General features: G+C 45.7%; 1 protein-coding gene across 2 annotated transcripts in view; it reads right to left on the minus strand.

Moving 5' to 3' along the window:
• SSFA2 (sperm specific antigen 2) overlaps window positions 1-23222 on the minus strand; it is a 109612-nt gene that overhangs the window by 42254 nt on the left and 44136 nt on the right. For both annotated transcript variants that reach the window (XM_015406086.1, XM_015406087.1), the window contains one exon: window positions 4822-4894. In XM_015406086.1, the coding sequence (XP_015261572.1) occupies window positions 4822-4894 (73 nt within the window). The remainder of the gene's footprint in view (window positions 1-4821; window positions 4895-23222) is intronic.

The raw sequence follows: 23222 nt of genomic DNA on the forward strand, positions 1-23222 counted from the left end.
CCATGGAAGAGCGGGGATTTGAACCTGGGTCTCCCAGAGCCTAATCCAACGCTATGCTGTATAAAGGCAGCTTTGTATGTCATATTTAGTTAACGCCTTCTGCATTTTCAGGAGATGCTGGTGTTAATGTTCATTGTACCCAGCCAGAGGTATGTTTTAATATGAGAGTTGGGACCACAGCAAGAGTTGATGGGACAACACAAGAGTGGCCAAGTTCAGGTCACGCTTAATGGAAGAGACAAAAGAAGTTACGTTCTTGAAACGACGTCCCCCCCCCCCCCCCCCGCCTCTTGGCCCTCCACTTCATTAATATAAAACGGAAGAGTGACCCTGATCATATTAACGATTTTTAATTTATAAGTCTAAAAACTCAAGTTTAAAAGTTTAGAATGCCAATTTATTTTATGATTCAGGCATCTTTTGTATGGTCAAATCTAGCTTGTGACAACTTGAGTTAGGCCTGACATAGCCACGACTATCTATTTTATAATTTCTTTGGGATTGTATTATTGGGAAATGCTTCTAATATTGTATGCCAATAAAAGGTATTTGAATTTGCTTCTTTGCCCTGTACTTCATTAAGCATTTCAGCAAGTTCTTCATGTTTATAACACATCACAAGTGAAGCTTTTGATTCCAATCCTGATTCTTCTTCACAAAAAAGAAGGGGGGGGGGAAGGGAACGAAACACACTTCCGCTCGAGTTACGTAACAACAAACGCCAAAACTGCACACTCCAGAGAAACTCGTTTGGCTACTTCAGATGCGCCTCCTAAGCGGTATGCTGCTGTCATCGGCATGGGAGACTTTTTTTTTTTTTTGGCAAAACCATGTGTTTCAAGGGGTGGAGGGAAAAACAAAAGGCAAATGATTATTTTAAGCTCTCCCCCGCTTTAAAAATAGAAAGCACGATTTGTAAACAAAGGGCACTACGAAAATCGAGAAGCATGTGTGACTGCGCAGCATCAGTAGCTGTAAAACTCGGTGGATTTTACATAAAAGTCCAAAGAATGTTTTTATGGTCTCTTAAAAAGAAAAAAAGGAGGAGGAGGAGGAAAGACCATACCAATCAGCGTTGGCTTTCGACAGTGTACAGTTCACAGCAAGCCTATTAAAAGCGTCACTCAGACGGCAATAAAAGTTAGCGATCTAGCACAGCCTCCACGGCAAAGTCACAATGCCGCCATAAATATATCTGAAATTCATAACATTCTGTGCTGGACAGCATAACTCTGGCATGGGCAGTGAAACAGCCTGAGAGACACAGAGGCCCAGGGATGGATAAAGGGCTTCTGAACCAAGTTTTGGGCTTCAGGAACAGACCACGGAAAACAGGTGGACAAGAATGAGACTGTTCACTGTGGCATCAGGACAGAGCTTCTGTGTGGTGCTGAAGGAAGCTTAGCAGGAGAAAGACTCTCAGAAGGAAAATGGGGGCAAGACGAGCTCGTTACTATAATAATAATAATAGTAATAGTAGTAGTAGTAGTAGTAGTGGTGGTGGTGGTAGTAGTAGTAGTAATAGTAGTAGTAGTAGTAAGATTTATACTCCGCCCTTCACTCGGAGTCTCAGAGTGGCTTACAATCTCCTTTCCCTTCCCCTCCCCACAACAGACACCCTGTGAGGTAGGTGGGGCTGAGAGAGCTCCAAGAGAAACTGCTTATGAGAGAACAGCTCTGAGAGAACTTGTGACTGACCCAAGGTCACCCAGATGGCCGCATGTGGAGGAGTGGGGAATCAAACCCCGTTCTCCAGATTAGAGTCTACCACTCTTAACCACTACACCAAACTGGCTCTAATAAAAATGAAGCCACCAGTTAAACTAAGCCCATTCACACGTACAGACATATGGATGCCTGGATCCAACTGCATTCCAAACATTTGATCCCCAGGGCAAAGTTTGGTTTTGGAGATGCCTGCTCAAAAAGATACTTGCAGGCATTTTCTCAGGCGGCTGCCAGAGCAATGGGCAAACTCCCCCGCTTTGCAACAGAGACCAACATCATTAGAATTCCAATCTCTCGTCATAAACAACATGACAACCCTATGAAGGGGGGTTAGGCCAACGTCAAAGTTTTTAAGTTGTCCAATGAGCTCCAGGGGTGAGCATGAGTCAGAACCTGGGTCTCCTGTTCCAAGTATAACAGTTCACACACAAAACCACAACGGTTGCTTTCCCCACTTATAGCTGTCGCTGATGCGGCCCAATCCAACATGATGGACAAAAAAAACCCCTTATTCCTCAGTAGAAACAAAAAATGCATGTTTCGCTCACCCTTGCCATAGGTCGTTGTGAGGATAAAATGGAGGAGAGGAGAACAATGCAATCTGCTGGGTCTCCTTTGGGGAGAAAAGTGGGATGGATGGATGGGATAGCATGGAAGGAATATTTTGGACCCACTGTGGGTTTTTTCCTCCCTGGGCAAGAAGAGAATCTGTATAAAAGGCCACCAAATCCCCCTTTAGAGCAACATCTGCCAATGTGTGGTGATATTCTCAGAACACCTCTAAAGTAGTCTGGGAAACTCTTGAGGTTCACGATGACTACCTACTGCTTTTGGAGGGGAAACAGGATTTCACCTCTGTTAGACAGCACAATTCAGACTTCTCTCAGCAAGCCAGAGTAGGTAAGTGTTGGGATTTGCAAGCGTCACCCTTCAGTCACGACAGAATTAATTTGCTGTTTCTGTATGTTAATGTTAGTTAGTTAGCACAGCACCTATCAGATGCCGTGTAGAATCTTCCCGCCAAGAAGGGGGATGTATTATCCCTAAAGAGATGAGCAGTAGATTGACTACTGGCTAATCAATATATGAGAGATGGTACATGCTGTTTGGCACACACGCCAGGGTGGGGCTTTGGGAGGAAACTTTCCTTTCCTTTGTCCTCTGCCTCAGAACACTTAGAGCTCTCACGCACGTTAGCAAACGAACGAGCAAGATGGAGACGAGTTAGTTAGGATGCTGTTTTTCCTCCACATAACCCTTCCCTAATTTTATGTAGTAAACGTTCTTTTTCTTATACGCTAAACATGCACCCATGTCTGTGTATGCTTTATTTCCGCTGTGCAACACTGCTCTGCTAAAAGAACCCGACAGTAAGACTGAGGAGGCTTGGAGAATCCCGGGCCATCATGGGGCAACCAAAGGGACAGAGGGCAAGCCCCCTGAAAGGCTGGCAGTGCTGCTGGGGACTCGGGTTACCCCCTAAGGACAGCCCTTCTTTCTTCCCCCTTTCGATTGCTGGCATATGAACATCTCTACAGGTAGATGTTGCAGGTGTCGTGGGCTAAAAAAAGAAAGCACGACCCACTCTCAACCTATAACATGATGCCTGGTTCTTTCTGTGTTTCTTTTTTAACCACGAGTGGTCCTGATAGCTACAGCTAGCTGTGCTCAGCCTGGGGAACAAGACTGGCTGTGCAACCTGGCAGGCGCGAAGGAACTGCCATGTACATGGCAGACACAGACTTTTTCTTCGTAGGGACAAGCACATGAGGTTTCCCTGTGGTTGCTGTGGCTCCCAAATACAGTGTAGCCGAAACAGGTCTATACCTTCTAGCAAAAACCTACTGAATATTCAGAACATCTGGAAAGAATCTGTTCCATGTTCCTCAACCTGGCAGGTTTCCCCACAGTTTCCCTGCCCCGGTCCCCCAGCAGTGGCCTTTCACACCCCTCAGCACTTTTTATTTATTTATTTTAAAACCAGCCACTGAACGTTGTTCTAACAATGCATGACAGCTTCTCTGAATCTCCAGCTTTCTTAAAAAAAAAAAAAAAAGGAAGATCCTTGGCTTCTTGAAGAGATTTGTCCGTCCCTTTATCTCTCTGAACAAGTAGGGATAGAGACTTACTTTAAAAGAAAGCTGGGGTTCAGAGAGGCTGTTGCACTTACTGTTATAACATTATATCAATATAACAATATTCAGTTGCTGATTATTATTATTTTTAATCACTCCTATGGTGGGAAGAGAAAATGTCCACAGTGGGGGAAATGGCTGCCAAGTGGGAAAATCTGATCTCTCCTGCCCATGTGTCAGCCATTCAGGCTTTGCTTGATCGTTCCCAAAACCTCGAGCAAAGCGGATTAGTGAAAGATAGGAGGAAAGCCAAGGAAACATTGGTAGGTGTATGAATGACCACAATATAGTGAGGAAGCGGTAAAAACCCACTTGCAACAGTATGAGGGAAGTAACTGGCCATGGTGTGAGACAGGATGCTGGACTAGATGGACCACTGGTCTGATCCAGCAGAGCTCTTCTTATGTTCTTAGCACTGAACTGTATGGAAACAGCCTATGTCACCCACAAATTCTGAAGTGTTTTTTTTGTAGCCTATGTCACCCACAAATTCTGAAGTGCTTTTTTTTTTGCAAAATCAATTTCAAAATATCCTCAACTGATAATAAGGCCCAGTGCACTGTACTTCTGTGCAATCAGTGTTCTAAGGAACATTCAAATCCTGCATGCAACGGACAATTTAGGTTTACAGAATATGTAATTTTAAGGTTTAAAACAGTCATTTTAAATGACAGGGATCAGCAATAAAAACATACAGCCTTTCAATTTCCCTAACCGATCCTTGAAGTACCAAGAAGTCAAACCATTAACTGAGGTTACCCGCCCTGATTTCCCCCCTGTCATTTAAGGTGCCACTCCACGAGAAAAACACCACGACTGGAAAACTTAACTGGGAAGCAGACTAAGATCTTTTGGGTGGGCTGAACTTCAAGGACTAAAATCAGGATGTCAAATGGACGCTCTGAGAAAAAAAAGGGCTGCACTGGAGCTGTCGGGGAGGAGAAAGAAGTTCACTCACCTTTTTTTGTTTTCGCTAAAGCCAGCTGGCACATACTAGGCATATGAGGGATCTCTCCCTCGGTGCTTTGGATCTGCAACAAATGAAGAAAAAAATCCAAGTATTTTAGAGTTATGATTAACAGGCATTGTGTTCACTGGTCAGTTCGTGTGAAACTAAACACCCTGCGGAACGGGTTATTTTGCTGATTAGCAATTCTGATGCAGTCGAATTTGGCCAGCTGAAGAAACTGCTCAGGGTTCCCCACCATCTGTGCATCTCCTTTTGGACTTCCTGGACTGGCAAATACGTACTTTGGAAGAAGCACACAGAGCTCTAATGTTAAAAGACCATGACATCATGTCAGTATTTAATGTTGACAGAAGTGGAGGTTTTTTAAGGGAGATGCTGCACAGCGATTGCCTTGTTCTTATCCATTCTGTGAGGGTCCTCTTTTTTAAAAAAAAAATTACGAAGCAAGGAGTACACATATTTGCATTTCACAAAATTCTCCCTCAGGCTCTGTGTCTGTAAAGGGCATTATCCTACAGATCTTCAGAGGGTAACATAAAGCCCCTGTCAGATGTTACAATCCACCTGTACCGGGAGGTCAGCAACTGTGGTCAAATCCTCTTTGATATTCAGAGCCAGCAGGATGTCTGAAAGGGGCAATGTGTGGATTTCCAGATTCAGTACATATGATGCTAACCTCAGTTTTGTGAAGCATGAACAGAAGTTGTACGCGTGTGTGAAATCCACATGCTGCCCCATTCAATGAAGCATGAACAGAAGTTGTACGCGTGTATGAAATCCACATGCTGCCCCAAGCAAACAACACGGAGACCATGCCTATCAGGAGGGCCTAGGGAAAGTTCACACTCTTGATATGCATGGTTGCCAAGTGCCTGGAATGTGTGAAAAGGACTCTGTGGTAGAAGAAGGACTTTGTGGTAGAAGAAGGACTCTGTGGTAGAAGCAATTCCACCCTTGTTTTGGGAAGCAAACCCTACTTCCCTTTTTATCCACACTTCCCTTTTTATCCAGCCCCTATGTTTAAACAAATAAGAGGCTGCAAAACAGAAAAGCTAGGTCTTACTTTATCATTTTTAGTTGGGAGGGAAGATGGTGGGAAGGAACGCAGCATGGTATAGCCTGATTCTGTCAGATCTTGGAAGCTAAGCCGTGTTGATACTAGATGGGAGACCACCAAGGAAGACTCTGCAGAGGAAGGCAACGATAAACCGTCTCCGCTTCTCACTTGCCTTGAAAGCCCCTTGCTAAGGTCGCTATCAGTCGATTGTGACTTGACGGGACATACATTTGCAACAAAGACACTATGGGTTTATTTTAAAGAAAGCACACTTATTTTATTGAACAGAGGGTAAGGGTGTATTTGCAAATGCAGGTTCACCATCGCCGAGTGACTTCAGACACTACAGAGAGGTTTCCATTCATATCGGCAAGCATTACCTCGAAAGCCAGGCATTCTAACGGTCATCACGACGGGATACGTCAAGGGCGTGCAACGCTACAATTTCCTTTTGGAGACCCTGCGAGGCACTCCAATACAGCTTATCCCACTTACAGGCTAGAGAGAAATGGCAGCGCAATATAGCTCCTTTGTTTGAGCAGCCAAACAAAAAGTCACTCTCAATTAATTGTTAGGTAAGCAGTTCTTGAGTGATTCCCCCCACCATTCTAGGCGCTGGACAGGTCAGCTTTTGTTTGAAGGCTATTGGACATTTATGCACAGAACAAAAGGGCTGTTTGGTAGACGCCAGTCTAGGCTACTGAAAGAAAATCAGTGCCTAGGCAGAAATCAAATTACAATGTGACAGTTACGAGAAGAGAAACCATCTCATTAAAGGCAATCGATGTACTTAAAGACAAACAAATGTGCCACAGAAACGTGCCACGCGCCTTTGTGGTCTTTGCTCCATGGATAAATTAGGTTTGCCCCTGGGGTACTTATATCTCTGGGGTGCAGTTATTCTCTGTGTAGACTTTCAATTATCTCTCAGGAGTTACCGCTATCCACCTTTTAAGATGTTGTGACCAGCTACTTCCATATTACAGCGATTACCTCTTGTCAGGTGGAAAGTGGCGTCAAGTCACAGATTACTTATGGCGACCTCGTAGAGTTTTCGAAGCAAGAGACGTTCAGAGGTGGTTCGCCATGGCCTGCCTCTGCATCATGACCCTGGTATTCCTTGGCGGTCTCCCATCCAAATACTAGCCAAGGCCGACCCTGCTTAGCTTCCAAGATCTGACGAGATCGGGCTGGCCTTGGCTATCCAGGTCAGGGTCTTGTCATATTAGTGAAGCAGGAAAACTCAATACTTCTACTTAAATAAAAAGTGACATTGACAACAATACAGAGAAAACATGTTACGGGTCAGCCAGCGAGAGCCAGTCACGATGATGCTGGGAGTGCTACGGGTAGCGAGGAAGCAGCAGAAACAGACTCCAGCTCACAACTGGGCACTGACGGCCAGGCCCTCGAAGGCCCCATCACCCAATCACTGAAGGAGCTGCCAACTGAAAGCCGCACCCTCACAGCCCAAGCCCTGGACCCAGGATTGGACAAGACCCCACGGGCCACCTTGCCCCCCATCTCTGGAGCCATTGGAATGCCAGCAGCAGAGAGCTTGGTATGAACTACTCAAGAGAAGGCAAAGCGCACGCCTAGACGCCCAGCAACACCTGGGGCGAACAAGCCAGGAAGATCACCCCCACACTAGCCTAACGCAACCCAGCTGTGAACCAAGCATAAATGGGGAAGCAGAAGACGGGCTAGATGTGGAAGCAACAAGTCAAAATCCTTCTGACACTGTGACCACTGCATTGGATCCCGCCTTGTTCCTGTGACTCTTCGGACCGTTCCCTGACTCTGCCATAGTCTCGCTCCTGAACCTGTTCATGGATAACTCTTGGACTTCCAGACGTTGCAGTACGGACTGACTCCTGGACTCTGTGCATGACCTTGGACTGGATTTTGACCATGCTGCTTGAATTGGTGCCCTTGCCCAGGGGTCATTTCGTAGAAAAAGAGGTGCAAGGGCTCATTAGCATAACTTATTTGCATATGCCACCCCCCCAGGGGGTGGGGCTTGTTGCATGTGCCCAGCCCCTGGACTCTTTACTGCCAGAGCTCCGCTCCTATGCACTCCTGCAGGAAATGACCCGTGCCCTTGCCTAACTCACTCCCAGTTCTAGCGGCACGACCCGTTCCCGGCCCAGCTCACAACAATATGGCTGTACTATTCTATTCCAGTCAAAACAATAAAGACTTCTGTGGCTCCTTAAAGATAAACCACTGTGTTTTTCTTTAAGGTTTCACAAGATATTCTGTTACTTTCAATGTATTAATTTAAGTCTCTTGATTATGGTGAATCTTTGAGGCATTCAGGTTATATAACAGACCTTTGTGTCACCTAGAAAGACTCTGAGAGGGTCAAGGTTTTCTATAATTTTATTTTTAGAGCTACTCTTGGGTGTTGGAATGTTCAAACTCACTTTGAGTCTATTGGATACAGCAGAATCTCTCCGGAAAAAAGTTAAATATTATGAAGTACAGGACATAGCCTCCTTTGTTTTATTGGCTCTTTGGGAACATCCTGCCCCCTTTTGCCATTCACATCAGAAACCAAGAAACCTATTTTAAATCTGTCAAGCATTCTGAAACTGAATGACACAAGAAGCTATAAAAACAGCTGCTTCTTAATTACAGAGGAGGAGGATGTACCCAAATTCTAAACAAGGAAGGAAGACAAAACTTCCAACCACAGTACTTAAAGAAATAAGACATGCAAAACACTCGATTCTTCCATTTTAAAGAGGGAGATGATCTCCCGAATCTCGTAACACTGTTTTACTATTCTTCACAGGAGGAAATTTATATTCAATGAATATTCATCTGGCAGGTTATTTTGGCATTTCCTAGAATAGAGGCACAGCGTCTGAAATGTAGAGTGACTGTTTCAATAGCTTACTCAACGTTTATTTTGTAGGTATGGGTGCCATCCAATATGAGTTTTCCAAAATCTCCAACTTGTATCTGATGAAGGGAGCTTTGACTTTAGAAAGCTTATATCTCAAAAATCTTATTGGTCTCTAGGTGCTCCTGGACTCAAATCTAGCCGTTCAAAGTCAGGTGGATGCGTCACACCCTTTTAAAATCCCATGAAATGTAGGGGAAAATTCACTGTTTAATTCATAGCAACCAAGCCATGCACTAGTGGATCTAATGCATATTTTAGCCTGCTGTTCCTCTAAGGAGCTTGGAGTAGTATACGTGGTCCTTTCCCCTGCCCTTTATCCATTCACAACAGTCTACAACACCAGAGCACTGTGAATAGATAAAAGAGGCAGAGAAGAGCCATGTACAACCTTCTGAGCTTTACAAAGCTAGTGTATGTAGCGGTAAGAGTGCCTCATGAGGGCTGGGGAATCCATGGCTGAGCAGAGATTAGGATCCAGCTCTTCCCTATTTGGCTTGCTAGGCTTTCCACTGATTGCCATCATTGTCTGCCACCACTCAAAAAAATTAAAAATGCCAGTGTCTTCTGCACTGGTACGTCACTTCTGGATACAACCCAGAAGTGACAATGGGTCGCTCTAGGAATTGCCAGAAACTCTGTGGTTTCCAGTGATTCCTAGAGCTACCCACCAATGTCACATTTCCCCCTCCCCATGTTCCCGCCCACTGGTTGGCAGGATCAGCCTGGCAACCCTATCCCCGGTCCTGCTCTGAATTTTAATCACTACATCACACTGGCTCTCAGTTTCTTTTGGGAGGGTATCACAGAAGTTCCCAGTATCAAAATGCTGCACTTCCTTTCAGTGGTTGGCCTGGCAGGAGGCAATCTACATGCCAAGATTATTCTGTGAAGGGCAAGGAAGAATTGCTATGCTGAGCTTCGGGAAAAGAACCTTTTCTAGTCTGCATGACTTCCCAAGCATATATATTCTCATTCTCTTTCTCTCTCTCATTTCACTGGAGTGACGTCAATGGTCCATTTCCAAAACACAATATTTTAATAACTCCACCGTCTAATGGTTGTAGGAAAATGCAGGTTTAAAATTTAAAAAGACAACAAGAACTTGAAATGGTGCCAATGAATGGATTACTGGAATGGGGAAATTCACCTTTAAGACCCACAGCACTATCAATTTTCCTTCTGGCTCCATAACAGAATATGCCGTAAATAAGAGTTGCAACCATCTAAGCCTATCTGATGAAAGTTTGTCACCTAACTACCCGGAGCTTTTAAAAAAAGACCTTGACATTCCCATTTCACCCCCGCTCAACTTTTAGATGCCTCCCTCAGTCTTCAGATGTCCTCTGTTGATAAAATTGCTTGGTTTCTCTTCTTTCTCAAAACAAACTCTGACAACATGGTGTTTTGTTAATATAGAAACAGCCATTATCAAAAACTTCCTCTCAGGAAAAGGCATATTTTCAAAATATCAAGCCGAAAGCATTGTGTGACTCCTAGCATGCCTTTAAAAAAAATCGGATAAAATATCATTGAAACAAAAAGTGCTTCAGCTTTGCCCAAGGAAACAATATAGTGATATTTTTATATTCATTTTTGTTGTAATATCAATTGTCTCCAGGGGTGAAGGGAGGCAAAATATCCTCTATGCCCATTCTGGTGAACCAGCAGAACAATATGGTCTTACGCAAGAGAAGAGATGACAGAACCTCTCAGGGGGCTGGCTTCGCATGTTATGTTACAAAAAGGAAATGGTTCAAAACAAGCCTTACCAGAAACAGAGGGGGAAAAACACTGCACAGAACCAATAAAGCTGGCTCTGACCCACAAAATTTCACCATAAATAGCTACTAATAAAAGTTTTCTTTTAAAAGGGCCAATTGACACTTTCGAGGTAGATGCCAGCCTCTAGGTGGGCCCTGGGGATCCCCCGGAATTACAGGTTGTCTCCAAACATCAGTTCCCCTGGAGAAAATGGCTGCTTTGGAGAGCGGACCGTATGGCATTGTAGCCCTCTGAGGTCCCTGTCTTCCCCAGGCCCCATCCCGAAATCTCCGGAAATTTCCCAACGTGGATCTGGCAACCGTACTCCACTACCCCCTGCCGGTGGCAAACCTACTTTGAGGCAATATGCCATAACATGGCTACTCCTTAGGGCTGCCATATGCCTGCCGGAGCAGGAGATCTCTCACCCTCAGTGGACATCGCCTGCTTGTACTACAGCAGGCCGTGGCAGAAAAATCAACCAACTGCCATGACAACACTTGCGGGGGAAATCCGGTAGTGGCATCATGCCTCTCTAGGACTGCCGGAAGCTCTAAGTTTGTAATATAGAGTTTCCAGCAAGTCCTGGAGAGTCATGGCATTGCTTCTGGATTTTGCCCAGAAGTGACCCCATGCCATTGTCGATGGCTACCCTCCACGCCTGGCAACCCTACTACTTCTCTGGCAGAATATCACAGACTACCCTTGAAATCAGCATCACTCTTGACGCTCCACGCCTGGCAACCCTACTACTTCTCTAGCAGAATACAGACTACCCTTGAAATGAGCATTACTCTTGACACAGCAACTTCACCATTTTCCACAATGATATCACACAAAAAATGTTGTCATAGAGTCAAACTAAGGGGACATCACCATATTAACAGCCCACAAACTATCTATGTAAATCAGACTGAAAAACTATACAGGTATAGTTAATTACTTATAACAAGAATAAATACAATGGTTTCTTCAAAACATAATAAGGGTACAATGTTCTACAATATTCCAATACTATTCCAATATTCCAATGAAGAATCCGGATATTAATCCTGATAGGAGACTATACCAGCATTGTAGAATCATGGAATTAACCTCTTGAAAATGTATGACTGGTGGCCCTTCTATGCAGTCGCTGTTAGCTATTCTTGTGAATCCTTTTGTATTCTTACAAATACCTGAAAGGGAAATTCCTCTTATACGGTCTGATGTTAATCACTGCTTTAGATGTCTATGAATTACTTATAATAGCTATAATTCAAGGTGCTGGTATTGACCTTTAAAGCCCTATATGGCCAGGGTCTGACATACCTGCGGGACTGCCTTTCCCCATATATACCCCAGAGAGCAACACGGTCAGGGTCACAACATTGACTGACCATTCCAGGCTCTAAGGACGCCAGGCTTGATGCCACCAGGGTCAGGGCCTTTTCAGTGGTGGCTCCATACTGGTGGAACGAGCTCCCTCTTACAGTTCCGCAGGGCCTGCAAGACGGAGCTCTTCCACCAGGCCTTCAATTAGGAGCCGCCACACCATTACCACCAACATCTGTAGGCTATAGGTCGGCCCTGGAAGGGTGAGCATGCCACACCACTGTGCAATGCTGAAGACCTCTAAACTGGAAATAACTGTTGTATATTATATTGTATGCCATCTTGATGACTGTACATCGACTATTATCACTAGCACTTTAATAATTAGATTGTTTTAATGTTTATAATGCTTAAAATCTTTTAATTTTTGTAGATGGTTTTATGGTACTGGGTACCAACTTATGTAAGCCACCCTGAGCCTGCTCGCGGGAAGGGCGGGGTATAAATTGAAGTAATAAATAAATAAATAAATAAATAATTTCTTGAAGACGACATATTGAAACGAAATTTAATATCCGGATTCTTTGTTGGAATATTGGAATAGGAATATTCTGCAACATTGCACACTTATGTTTTTAAGAAACAATTGTATTTATTCTTGTCATAATATACCATATTTTGCACAGTTTGTTTTTCCTTTTGCTACTGATAACACCGTGTGATCTCTTTCCATTCCCTATAGGAAATTACTTGGCATTTTTATAAGCCAGGTTCGGTATATATCAGGGTCCGCAACCTTTCCGAGACTGCGGGTGCTTTTTGAGTTCTGATACAGGATGACGGGTGCAAACACAAAATGGCTGCTGCAGGAGATGGAGACAGCACCTCGCGCTGTGGTGGCAGATGCTGCCAAAGCAATGTTTGTTTGAATTTGCACAGCTAATCAGATCTCCCATGGCCAGTCAGAAGCCCTTCTGAGGAAAAGCCCCACCTGGACCTGCCCAATTTCTAAAAAAACATTCCATGGGCACCAGCAATGTGTGAACAGGCACCATGGCACCCACAACAACCATGTTGGACACCCCTGGTACAGACATTAATAAGCATCTTTGCTGCATGTCAAAATCACAGTTCCCCGCACTAGGGTTCTCAGCTCTGCCTAGACAAATGATGAGAGATTTGGAGAGGCAGCGACTGGGGAGGGAGGGGTTCCAGGAGGATGTGGGATCAATTCTGGGTGACACTGTGGGTAAAGACCACAGAGAGTAGGGGGAATACCAACATGACATTTGTTATGTATTGGAACTGAATCATTCCAGGTATGTCACACCAGAGACTGGCTGAGCTTGAAGCACAAGAACAATAGCCTACCAGGATTCTGAAAGTAACCAATCTAGTAGTAATGTTATGTAAATAGCCTATCATTGGGAATGGAGTGTGTTTGGGTGTGGCAATTGCATGCTATTTAACAGAGCTGAGGCTCTGGGGTCTTGTCTTGCTCTTGCTGAAATCACAAATAAAGTTGAGCTGATCACTAGATTGTCCATGGAACCCACTATTTAACAACACTGCAAAGACCATGTTCTCCCTTCCACTCCTCAGTTTCTTGAGAGTGGGAGATTGGGACTGGGAACAAGGAATTGCCCACCAGACCCAGGCAAGTGGGAAGCCTATTTCACTCCTTTACACCATTTCTGTAAGCTGGGGGATATACTGCCTTTTTAATGTAATTTGAAGGTAACCCAAACGGCCCTCAGCAATCACTCCATATTTTAGGGAGCAAGTAACATCTGTTAAATAGCCAACAACTACAGTTCTCACTATATGGCTAGTGAAACACTGCACTAAAAATGCTGTTTATAGATCTAACCCATTAAATGTGTTATGATATACAACAGGAATGTTTAGTTATGAATAAAGAAATGCAACCTACAATGAGATTAAAATCATTCTGCCAGTTTCCTTAGTCTGCCAGTCCCACGCATCATAGATCATAAGACAAGTATCGGTCATCCCTATTTACTGAATGTACGTGGTAGTTTTACCACCTAAACACAAGACAGAGTCCTGCCCCAAACAGATTCCAATCTAAAATTTGGCACTGCAGCATTAAATTTTATTTCAAATACCTACATCCTGCCTTTCCACAATGTGGCCTCCAAAACAGAAACACACACAGTTGAAACACATAAAGTAATGCAAAACAAGTTAACACCGCCAGTCTAGCAAAACATATCACCACCAGATGCTAATCAAGGACACGCAGACTGATTCTACAAAAGCAGTTCTTCTGCCTTCGGTCTCCCATTTCTCCCAGTTGTACTGCTCAATTTCCCACTATTTGCTGCACGGCCGCATTTTGACCCACATCTCCCATCAATTTCCCCCACGTCTTCTTGATCCTTATTTTTTAGGACCAATAATCCTTATTTTTTAGGATCAAGAATACGTGGGGGAAATCGGGGGGGTGGGGGGAGATGTGGGTCAAAATGCGGCTGCACAGCAAGTCGTGGGAAACTGAGCAGTACAAGTGGGGGGAACGGGAGACCAAGGGCAGAATAACTACCTCTGCAGAATCGGTCTCAGATTTATTTATTTAACATAACGGCGAACAGGTTAGGGATGGGGATGGAAAAAGCAAAGGAACGAGGGACTAATGGAAATAAATGCAGCTATGCCAGGAGACCAGAGATGCCAATGAGGGATCCAAATACTAAAGTTCTTTACAAGATGACGCCCTGCATGATTAGCCCCACACAATGGACAAATAAGGCCTTTGTCAGCTCATAGTGCGAAAAGATTTTCATTCTGTTACGGAGCAATTTATGGAGGAACACCCTCCCCAGTTCACCAGCACCCACTTCAATGTGCTTCACGTTAAAGCACCTTTATTTGCATTAGCTTTCAAATTATCTTCTCTTCTTGTTGCACACAGTTTTATTAGCTGTTGATTCAGATCTGCTATAGGGTTTTTCCCCCCCAATCCAGTATTTTGTTAGAAGCCACCTAGGAAATTCTTTTGAAATGAAGGGTAAAAATGTTTGAAATAAAACACAAGCAAGTACCAAATTAGCACGTCTTTCAGTTGTCCCAACAACAGAAGGCCTCCAAGGGTACCATCACCACTGACAATGAACTTAAACTAGAGAATGCTGCCGAAGCGTGGCAGTCTGGATGTTAACCTTTGGCGTTTAATTAATCTCATCACTTCACTTAAGTACACGAGATTCCGAGGTTCATAAAATTTTAGTATTCGGATATGATATTATGGCGATGATAAAAAAAAACTTTACAAGTCTCTGGATATAAAGGTGAAATGCTTTATGGCTTGCGGAGATATCCGCACTTAAAAAGTGGCATTTAAAAATAAATTCAATGTGGTCTGAAGACATGGACCATCAAAGCGGCTCACTCCCGACAACAGAAGAGAAATTCAGAGAAACTACTTACACTGTTATAGAGGATACGTGGTGCATTTAGGTGAAGTAAAGGGAAAGGTTTCCCTTGCTCGAAAGCCAGCTGAATCTGACTCTAGGGGGCGGTACTCACCTCTGTTTCCAAGCCAAAAAGTCAGTGCTGTCCGAAGACGTTTCCGTGGTCATGTGGCCGGCATGACTAAATGCCAAGGCGCACGGAACGCTGTTACCTTCCCACCGAAGCAGTACCTATTTATCTACTTGCAATTTCTTGCATTCGAACGGCTAGGTTGGCAGGAGCTGGGGCAGAAATGGGAGCTCACTCCGTCACGCAGCACTCGGGTCTTGCACTGCCGAGCGACAGACCTTCCAGTCTGCAGCTCAGCGTCTTAACCTCTGAGCCACCGCATCCCCTATATTTAGGTACCGAACCCTAAATAAGAACATAGGAAGAGCCCTGCTGGATCAGACCAATAGTCCATCTAGTCCAGCATCCTGTCTCACACAGTGGCCAGGCAGTTCCTCTGGACAGACAACAATGGGACTTAGAGCCCAAGGCCTTCCCCTGACATTGCCTCCCAGCTCTGGGATTCAGAAGATCAGTCACCATGGCTGGTAGCCACTGACATCCTTATCCTTCACAAATCTATCTCATCCCCTTTTACCCAGCTGTTTATTCCTGCGGCCATCACTTCATCCTCTGGCAGCGAATTCCACATTTCAATCACTCTCTGTGTAAAGGACTCGTGGCCTTTACTCTGCATACAACAGGTTTCTATGGGTGCTCCAGTATACAAACTTGCATGCTGCTTTCTCATGCTGCCAACCCAACATCTAAAATCACCTGGGATAACTGGGTGTGACCATTTGCTTCTTGCATGGCTGGTTATAAGCACTGCTTAAAAATTCACAGCTAAGTGTACAACTCGCATGAAGCAGCCTTAAACGAAATCACTCCCTTGGTCCATTTGGGTCAGTCCTGTCTCCGCCAGCTGGCACCAGCTCTCTCTCCAGGGTCTCCGGCAAAGGTCCTTCGCATCACCTACTTCCTGACCTTTTTAAACAGAAGACACTGGGGACCGAATCTGGGACCTTCCGCATGCCAAGCAGATGCTCCACTACTGAACCACAGCCCCTCCTATTTTCACGATTTGTGCAGGGAAAAATTGACTTTTTAAAAAGAGCTGCAAATAGAACAGATCCAGTTTTCTAACACAAATATGTTCATATGAGTATTTGCTGCATTTTGAGAAGATGTTATGCTGTGTCCTGGATGCAAGGGGATGTGTGGATTCCGGGCCATCTAATATCAATTGTATGAACTTGCACATGAAGCTGCCTTAGAGTGAGTGAGACTCGCACAGCGTAATCCTAAAAAGAGGTGCCCCTTTTCAAGCCCATTGACTTCACTGGATTTAGCAGCATGTAACTGTGCTCTGGAGTGCACAGCAAGTTTACCACAATCAACGCTCCCTCTAAGCTGTGGAGTCTTGCGGGCAAAAATTCTTCTTTGTGTGCTACTGGCATTAAAGTTGTGAGTGAGCAATGTGGCTACTGCATAAATTAGTTTGCTCTGGAGCCGTCCTTCCTGAACTAAGACAAAAATCTGTGAGCTGGAGGCTAAAATATTGTGAGCTAGCTGGGTGACCTTGAGCCAGTCACAGTTCTTTCAGAACCTGCTCAGGCCCACCAACCTCATAAGGTGACTGCTGTGGAGAGGGAAGAAGACTGTAAACTGCTTTGATACTTCCCTGACCCGGAGAGCCCATGATGATAAGCAGGTTAGGGTTGGCCTTCGCTAGTATTTGGAAGGGCAACCTCCAAGGAATACCAGGGTCATAATGCAGAGGCAGGCAATGGCAAACCACCTCTAAAAGTCTCTTGCCTTAAAAACAAGTCTAGTTTGCTACACCCTGATCTGGATCGCCCAGGCAAGCCTAATATTGTCAGATCTTGGAAGTTAAGCAGGATTGAATCTGGCAAGTACTTGGATGGGAGACCTCCTTGGAATACCAGCAGTTGGGAGGTGGGGGCAGGTTTTATTCAGCCACCTCTCTGAATATCCCCCAGACCCCCAGTAGGGGTCAGTCACCAGAGTTTGCCATGACTTCCAGGTGCACATGCACACACACACAAATACATCCCCCCAAAAGTCTAGCTCGCCACCTAAAGGTTTCCCTTGCTTGAAAGCTAGTCAAATCTGACTCTAGGGGGCGGTGCTCATCTCCATTTCCAAGCCGAAGAGCCAGCACTGTCCAAAGACGTTTTCGTGGTCATGTGGTCGGCATGACTAAACACCAAGGAGCACGGAACGCTGTTACCTTCCCGCCAAAGCGGTACCTATTTATCTACTTGCAATTTCTTTCTTTCGAACTACTAGGTTGGCAGGAGCTGGGGCCAGAGACGGAAGCTCACTCTGTCATGCGGCACTTGGGTCTCGAACTGCCAAGCTACAGACCTTCCGGTCTGCAGCTCAGCATCTTAACCTCTGAGCCACCGCGGCCCATAGTGGTATACAATGCTAAAGAGCTAAAACAACAACAACAACAACAATAATATTGCTAATAATAATTATTATTATTACTCCTTAGGGTAGATAAGGGTATAAAAACCAATTATTTTTACTACCTGACCCTTTTAACTAGGGACTCAACCTGGAGCTTTCAGCATGCAAGTCAAACATATTGAGCCACAGCCTCTAGCTTGGTCCTGGACACCCTCAAGAATTACATTTCCCAGTTTCCCATTACCTGATCTACCACTGCCATGTTCAAGATATTGGGAGGGTGGGGGGGGGGGGGGGAGAAGCTTCCCCCAGATGCTTCCCTCTGGCCTTCCCATTACTTCATCCACCAAGAACTCAATGGGCAGTTGTGGATGGCACAGGTGAGTTTGTTCTAATTTTACCATTTTTACGGCACTTTTCTACTCTCAGCATGTTTTGTGACTGGAAGAAAATATATATTGCAGTAGCTCAGGCAGAGATACAACAGGTATCCGCCTCCATTGGGAAGGCTGTCTGTTGAGTCTCTGCACTGGGAATGACTGAATGACTCAAATCATACATAACGCACTGAGATGGAAGAACGACCCCAGCGGAGGCTTACTGGAAAGGAGGAGGCCAGGTCACAGAAAGACACCGCAAAGAGTTTTCTCGGGGGATGGATTCTATGGCCCCACAGCAGCCTTTAATGCATTGCATGCACAAGTGCACACGGAACACAGGAAATGATTGCCTCTTCACAAACCACCCTTAACAATGTTATCGTTCTTCCTTGTTCACTGCCGATTCACGACACTGGTTTGAAGTGAACCAACAGCCAGAATCCAGATACACAAAAAACCGAATCCAACAACTTCCCTATGACTAGAACTGAACGCATATTGATTCACCTCTTCCCAATTAAAAAACCCCAACAACAATAGTCATTAGGCCCAAATTCCAGTGAGCGTCAGGGGTTCGGAAGAATCTGACACAGCACTGTCTATCCTAATTTCAAAATGCTGCAATCACCGGAGGTCAGTGGGATGAAGGGGGGGGGGGCAGCACGGGATTCAGAACACACCACAGTGAATAATTACTGGGTGGGGAAAGGCCCCAGGAAAGGGTGAAGTCTATGCAAGGGAATAAATCAAACCTTAAAATTGGAAACACGCACATGCATACCCCTTCTAATCACAGAACGCTTTACAAATCTTGCCTTCACCTTTTTAAATTCACCTCCACAGCCCCTGTGCAGGTCAGGCACTTCCTTTAGAAAAAAGATCCAATATCTAGCACTACACGCCCCCCCCCCCAAAAGCCGGACATTTGTCGTTTGTGGCCATCCAACACATTAACACCCCTGTCTTCACCTGTGCTCCAGAGCTCTTAGATCTGTCCTATCACTGCCAAAGCACGAGACAAGAAATCAGTGCTCCCTCTAAACTGAGTTAGTGTGAACTAGCTCACAGTTTTTTAGCCTCTGGCTCACCCATTTTTGTCTTCGCTCAGGAAGGATGGCTCCAGAGCAAACTGATTCATGCAGTAGCCAAATCGCTCACTCACAACTGTAATGCCAGTAGCTCACAAAGTAGAATTTCTGCTCATAAGGCTCCACAGCTTAGAGGGAGCATTGGTCAAGATACAAATGAAGCACGTTTTCATACTTAAAACACCAGTTTTAAACAACAGATGCAGCATTCCCCCCCCACACACACACACACTAATTCAACTAGATTTATATTTTAAAAGGTCCTCTTACAAGCCATTTCACGGGTCTGGATTTTCCGATGAGATACTCTTGGGGCTGTTCCTTGTTCTTTCTGGTCGGGCAGCCAGCCTTGATTGGGACGCAGGGTCCAAACGGCGCCTTGTCTTTCTGTCCGCTAGGTTGCAAGCCTGGCCCCGCTCCACCCATCCCCGTTTCCTTAGCCAATATCAACACTGGGGACAAGCTAAAGAGGACCCTGATTGGACTGCAGAACAGAGTATCAAAAAAAAGAAAAGAAAAGCGGCTGGGGAAACTTTACTCTGGCTATCTTGACGGCAACAGACTTCCTATAGAAGCATAAACCTCAAAGCCTGCAAGGTGGCATGGGGGGGGAACCCAAACAAACCCCTGCTTTAAGGTGGCTGTGAAGTTGTGCTTATGGGAAAAAGTTGCAAAAGCAACACTAGGAAAGCAACAGGCTAAGAGGCCCTGCTGTGTCACATTCCGCCACCTTCTTATTGTTGAAAAGGGCGGGGTCTGTGCAATGCCATTTTGTGTGTGTGTGTGTGTGTGTGTGTGTGTGTGTGTGTGTGTGTTGCCTTGGTGAGCCAGGGCACTCTGCCCCCTATCTGGGGAATTCTCCCCCCTTTCTTGCCCAAACAATCCACAGGAAGGTTGGGGGGAGGTAATAAGATCTGGAGGAGGACCAGAGCCAGTTTGGTGTAGTGGTTAAGTGCGCGGACTCTAATCTGGGAGAACCGGGTTTGATTCCCCACTCCTCCACTTGCACCTGCTGATGTGACCTTGGGTCAGCCACAAGCTGTGGCACAGCTGTCCTTGAAAAAGAGCAGTTTGTGTCAGAGTTCTCTCAGCCCCACCTCCCTCACAGGGTGTCTGTTGGGGGGAGGGGAAAGGAAAGGAGTTCGTAAGCTGCTCTGAGACTCCAAGTGAAGGGCGGGGTACAAATCCAATCTCTTCTTCTTCTTCTTCTTGAAGGATCTCTTTTCCAGCTCCCTCATGGGAAACGTGCAGCCCGCTTTCGCAGGGGCCGGACTTTCTCCAACATTGCATGGCGAAGACAGCCTGCTATCTCCGGGAGGCAGATCCGGGAAAAGGGGGATTAGGAGGGAGGTGAGGGAGCTCTACCTTGCTCTATGGTGGTGCTCCATCTCTGCTGAGGCTACGAGTGCCAAGCCCGAGTGTCTGCCATCTTTACTGGCACACAGGATCTTCCGACCTGAATCGGGCATTGCCGTGGAGGCGTCCTCTTAGGCACAGTCGAATTGTGAGGCATGGTCCTCTTGCTGCCTCTGCTTGTCTGCCATTGGCCGCTCTTCTGCAGGTCTGCACCTGCTCGACCGCACTGGGGAGCAGTCCCTTCCTCCCATTTTTGGGAAGACAAGGGGATCCCCATCCTCCTTGGAAAGGAAGACATCTGAGGCTTTGTAGAAGTTCTCCGTGTTCTCCACTGCCTCAGCCACTCCATCCTCAGAAGGGGTGAGGGGGGGGGGGGGGGGGGAGAAGGCCAAAGGAGGAATGGGATTATAGTATCGAGAGATGAGAGTAGGTATTAAAAGGATAGAAGTGGGAGCATTAGGTGCCTTCTGTTGAGTTATAGGGGCCTTGCGGAGCAGCTCCCACAAAAGCCTGGTCTCCTTAATGAGGCAGGAAACAAACTGAGGAAAGTGGCTGACTCTGGCCCAGGAGACAGGAAGCTGGAAGAATTTCAGTCCTGCCTCCTTGATGGACGGGAATCACCCATGTCATGATGCCCCCCCCCCAGCGAGAGAACGTGGGGACATAAAGTTAAATAAATGAATGTTTGCTTTGCTCGTCAGTGCGATATTATGGTCCTGAGGCTTTATGCACAAATTAGAACTCTGAGGTACAGTAAGGAGATCTAGAGTTATTCCTACCACCTAGGCTATCTGTGACAGCAGCCATGCTCCTTGGGAGGAAAGCGATGGTGAACCTAAACAGCATGATAAAAAGTAGAGACATCACCCTGCCAACAAAAGTCCGCATGGTCAAAGCAATGGTATTCCCAGTAGTCATGTATGGCTGCGAGAGGTGGACTATAAGGAAGGTGCTGGAGAAGACTCTTGAGAGTCCCTTGGACTGTAAGAAGATCAAATCAGTCAATCCTAAAAGAAATCAACCCTGACTGTTCCCTGGAAGGCCAGATAATGAAACTGAAGCTCAAAGACTTTGGCCACCAAATGAGAAGGGAGCACTCACTGGAGAAGACCCGGATGCTGGGAAAGACTGAAGGTCAAAGAAGACGGGGACGGCAAAGGATGAGATAGTTAGACAGTGTCATAGATGCAACGAACATGAAATTGAGCCAACTTCAGAGGACGGCAGAAGACAGGAAGGCCTGGCGGGATCTGGTCCTTGGGGTTGCGAAGAGTCGAACTCGACTGTGCGACTGAACAACAACAAAAATCTGTGAGCATTTGGTCAATAATGAGGTCAGGTACTTTACTCATTCAGTGGCACCACTTCAATAGGGGGGGGGGAACAATCTTCCCTCTCCCATTCCGATCACATATAACTAGTCCTCAGGAGCCGCCTACAACTCCAGCCAGGGCCCTGCATTAAGCAATTATGGGACAAGCCTTGCTGTCTGGCACTTTTCCAGGAAAATGTGGTTAATCAGCATATGAGATAACTGGGTTGGCTTGTGGGGTCAATGGGTGGACCAAGGAGATAGCAAAATGCCATGGTGGCTGGAGGAACAAAGCTAACTGGGCCGGGAGTGGAGGGGGATTGGGACAGGGAGGCAGAGAGAGGAGAGGCAAGCCAGTGGCAGAGACAGCAGGGCCCTGGAACAGTGAAGTCACGCGGGAGACCGGAAGGGTCGAGGCTGGGAGGAAGCCTCAAAATAAATGTGCATGGTGCAAACCTCAAGTAACCGACATATCTGATTATCCAGCAACTCCCGTTCCCCATGAGCAGCAGATAACAAAGCTTGTACTGTATTATTTAAAATAATTCAGGGGTCAAACCACCAGGCATGCAAGACAAAGACGCAAGAAACTCTAGCAAAAAAACCCAAACCCATTGGCCCATTGACACTGCTAAATCTTCCCTCCAACTCTTTACTGAAAGTCTCTTAACTTCTACCCACTTAGAGCTCAAAGGGTCCCCTTACAGACCCTGCAATCTTCTGCAGTTCATTACAAGAAAGTTTATACAATATTCAGAGAGAAGAAAACACATCAGGCGAAATACAGAAATACATAAGAACATAAGAGAAGCCACGTCGGATCAGGCCAATGGTCTATCCAGTCCAACACTCTGTGTCACACACTGGCCAAAACCCAGGTGCTACCAGGAGAAGCAGGAGATCCACCAGAGGGCAAGAACTCCAGAACCCCTCCCACTGTTGCCGCCCCCCCCCCCCGCCCTAAGAACCAAGAATATAGAATATCACTGCCCCAGACTTCAGAACATAAGAGAAGCCATCTTGGTACGGGATAACAGCCCATCAGGAGGTCCTCCCTCTGGGGCCCATGAAGCACCAAGTACACTGCAACTAACCTCATGCTTAGCAACAACTGATTTGGACACCCTAGCTTTCAGACCAGGTTCTAGCATAACCCTACCCAATAAGTGTATTGGAACAAAAACAAGCAAAACATATAAATAAGTCGCATTTCCACTATCAAAGATTGGTCCTGGGCGCCAGCTCAAGACAGGCTGGTGGTCTTATTATGAGACTCTGAAATCGGTGG

Source organism: Gekko japonicus, unplaced genomic scaffold (assembly GCF_001447785.1).
Source record: "Gekko japonicus isolate JY-2015 unplaced genomic scaffold, Gekko_japonicus_V1.1 scaffold630, whole genome shotgun sequence".
NCBI classification, from domain to species: domain Eukaryota; kingdom Metazoa; phylum Chordata; class Lepidosauria; order Squamata; family Gekkonidae; genus Gekko; species Gekko japonicus.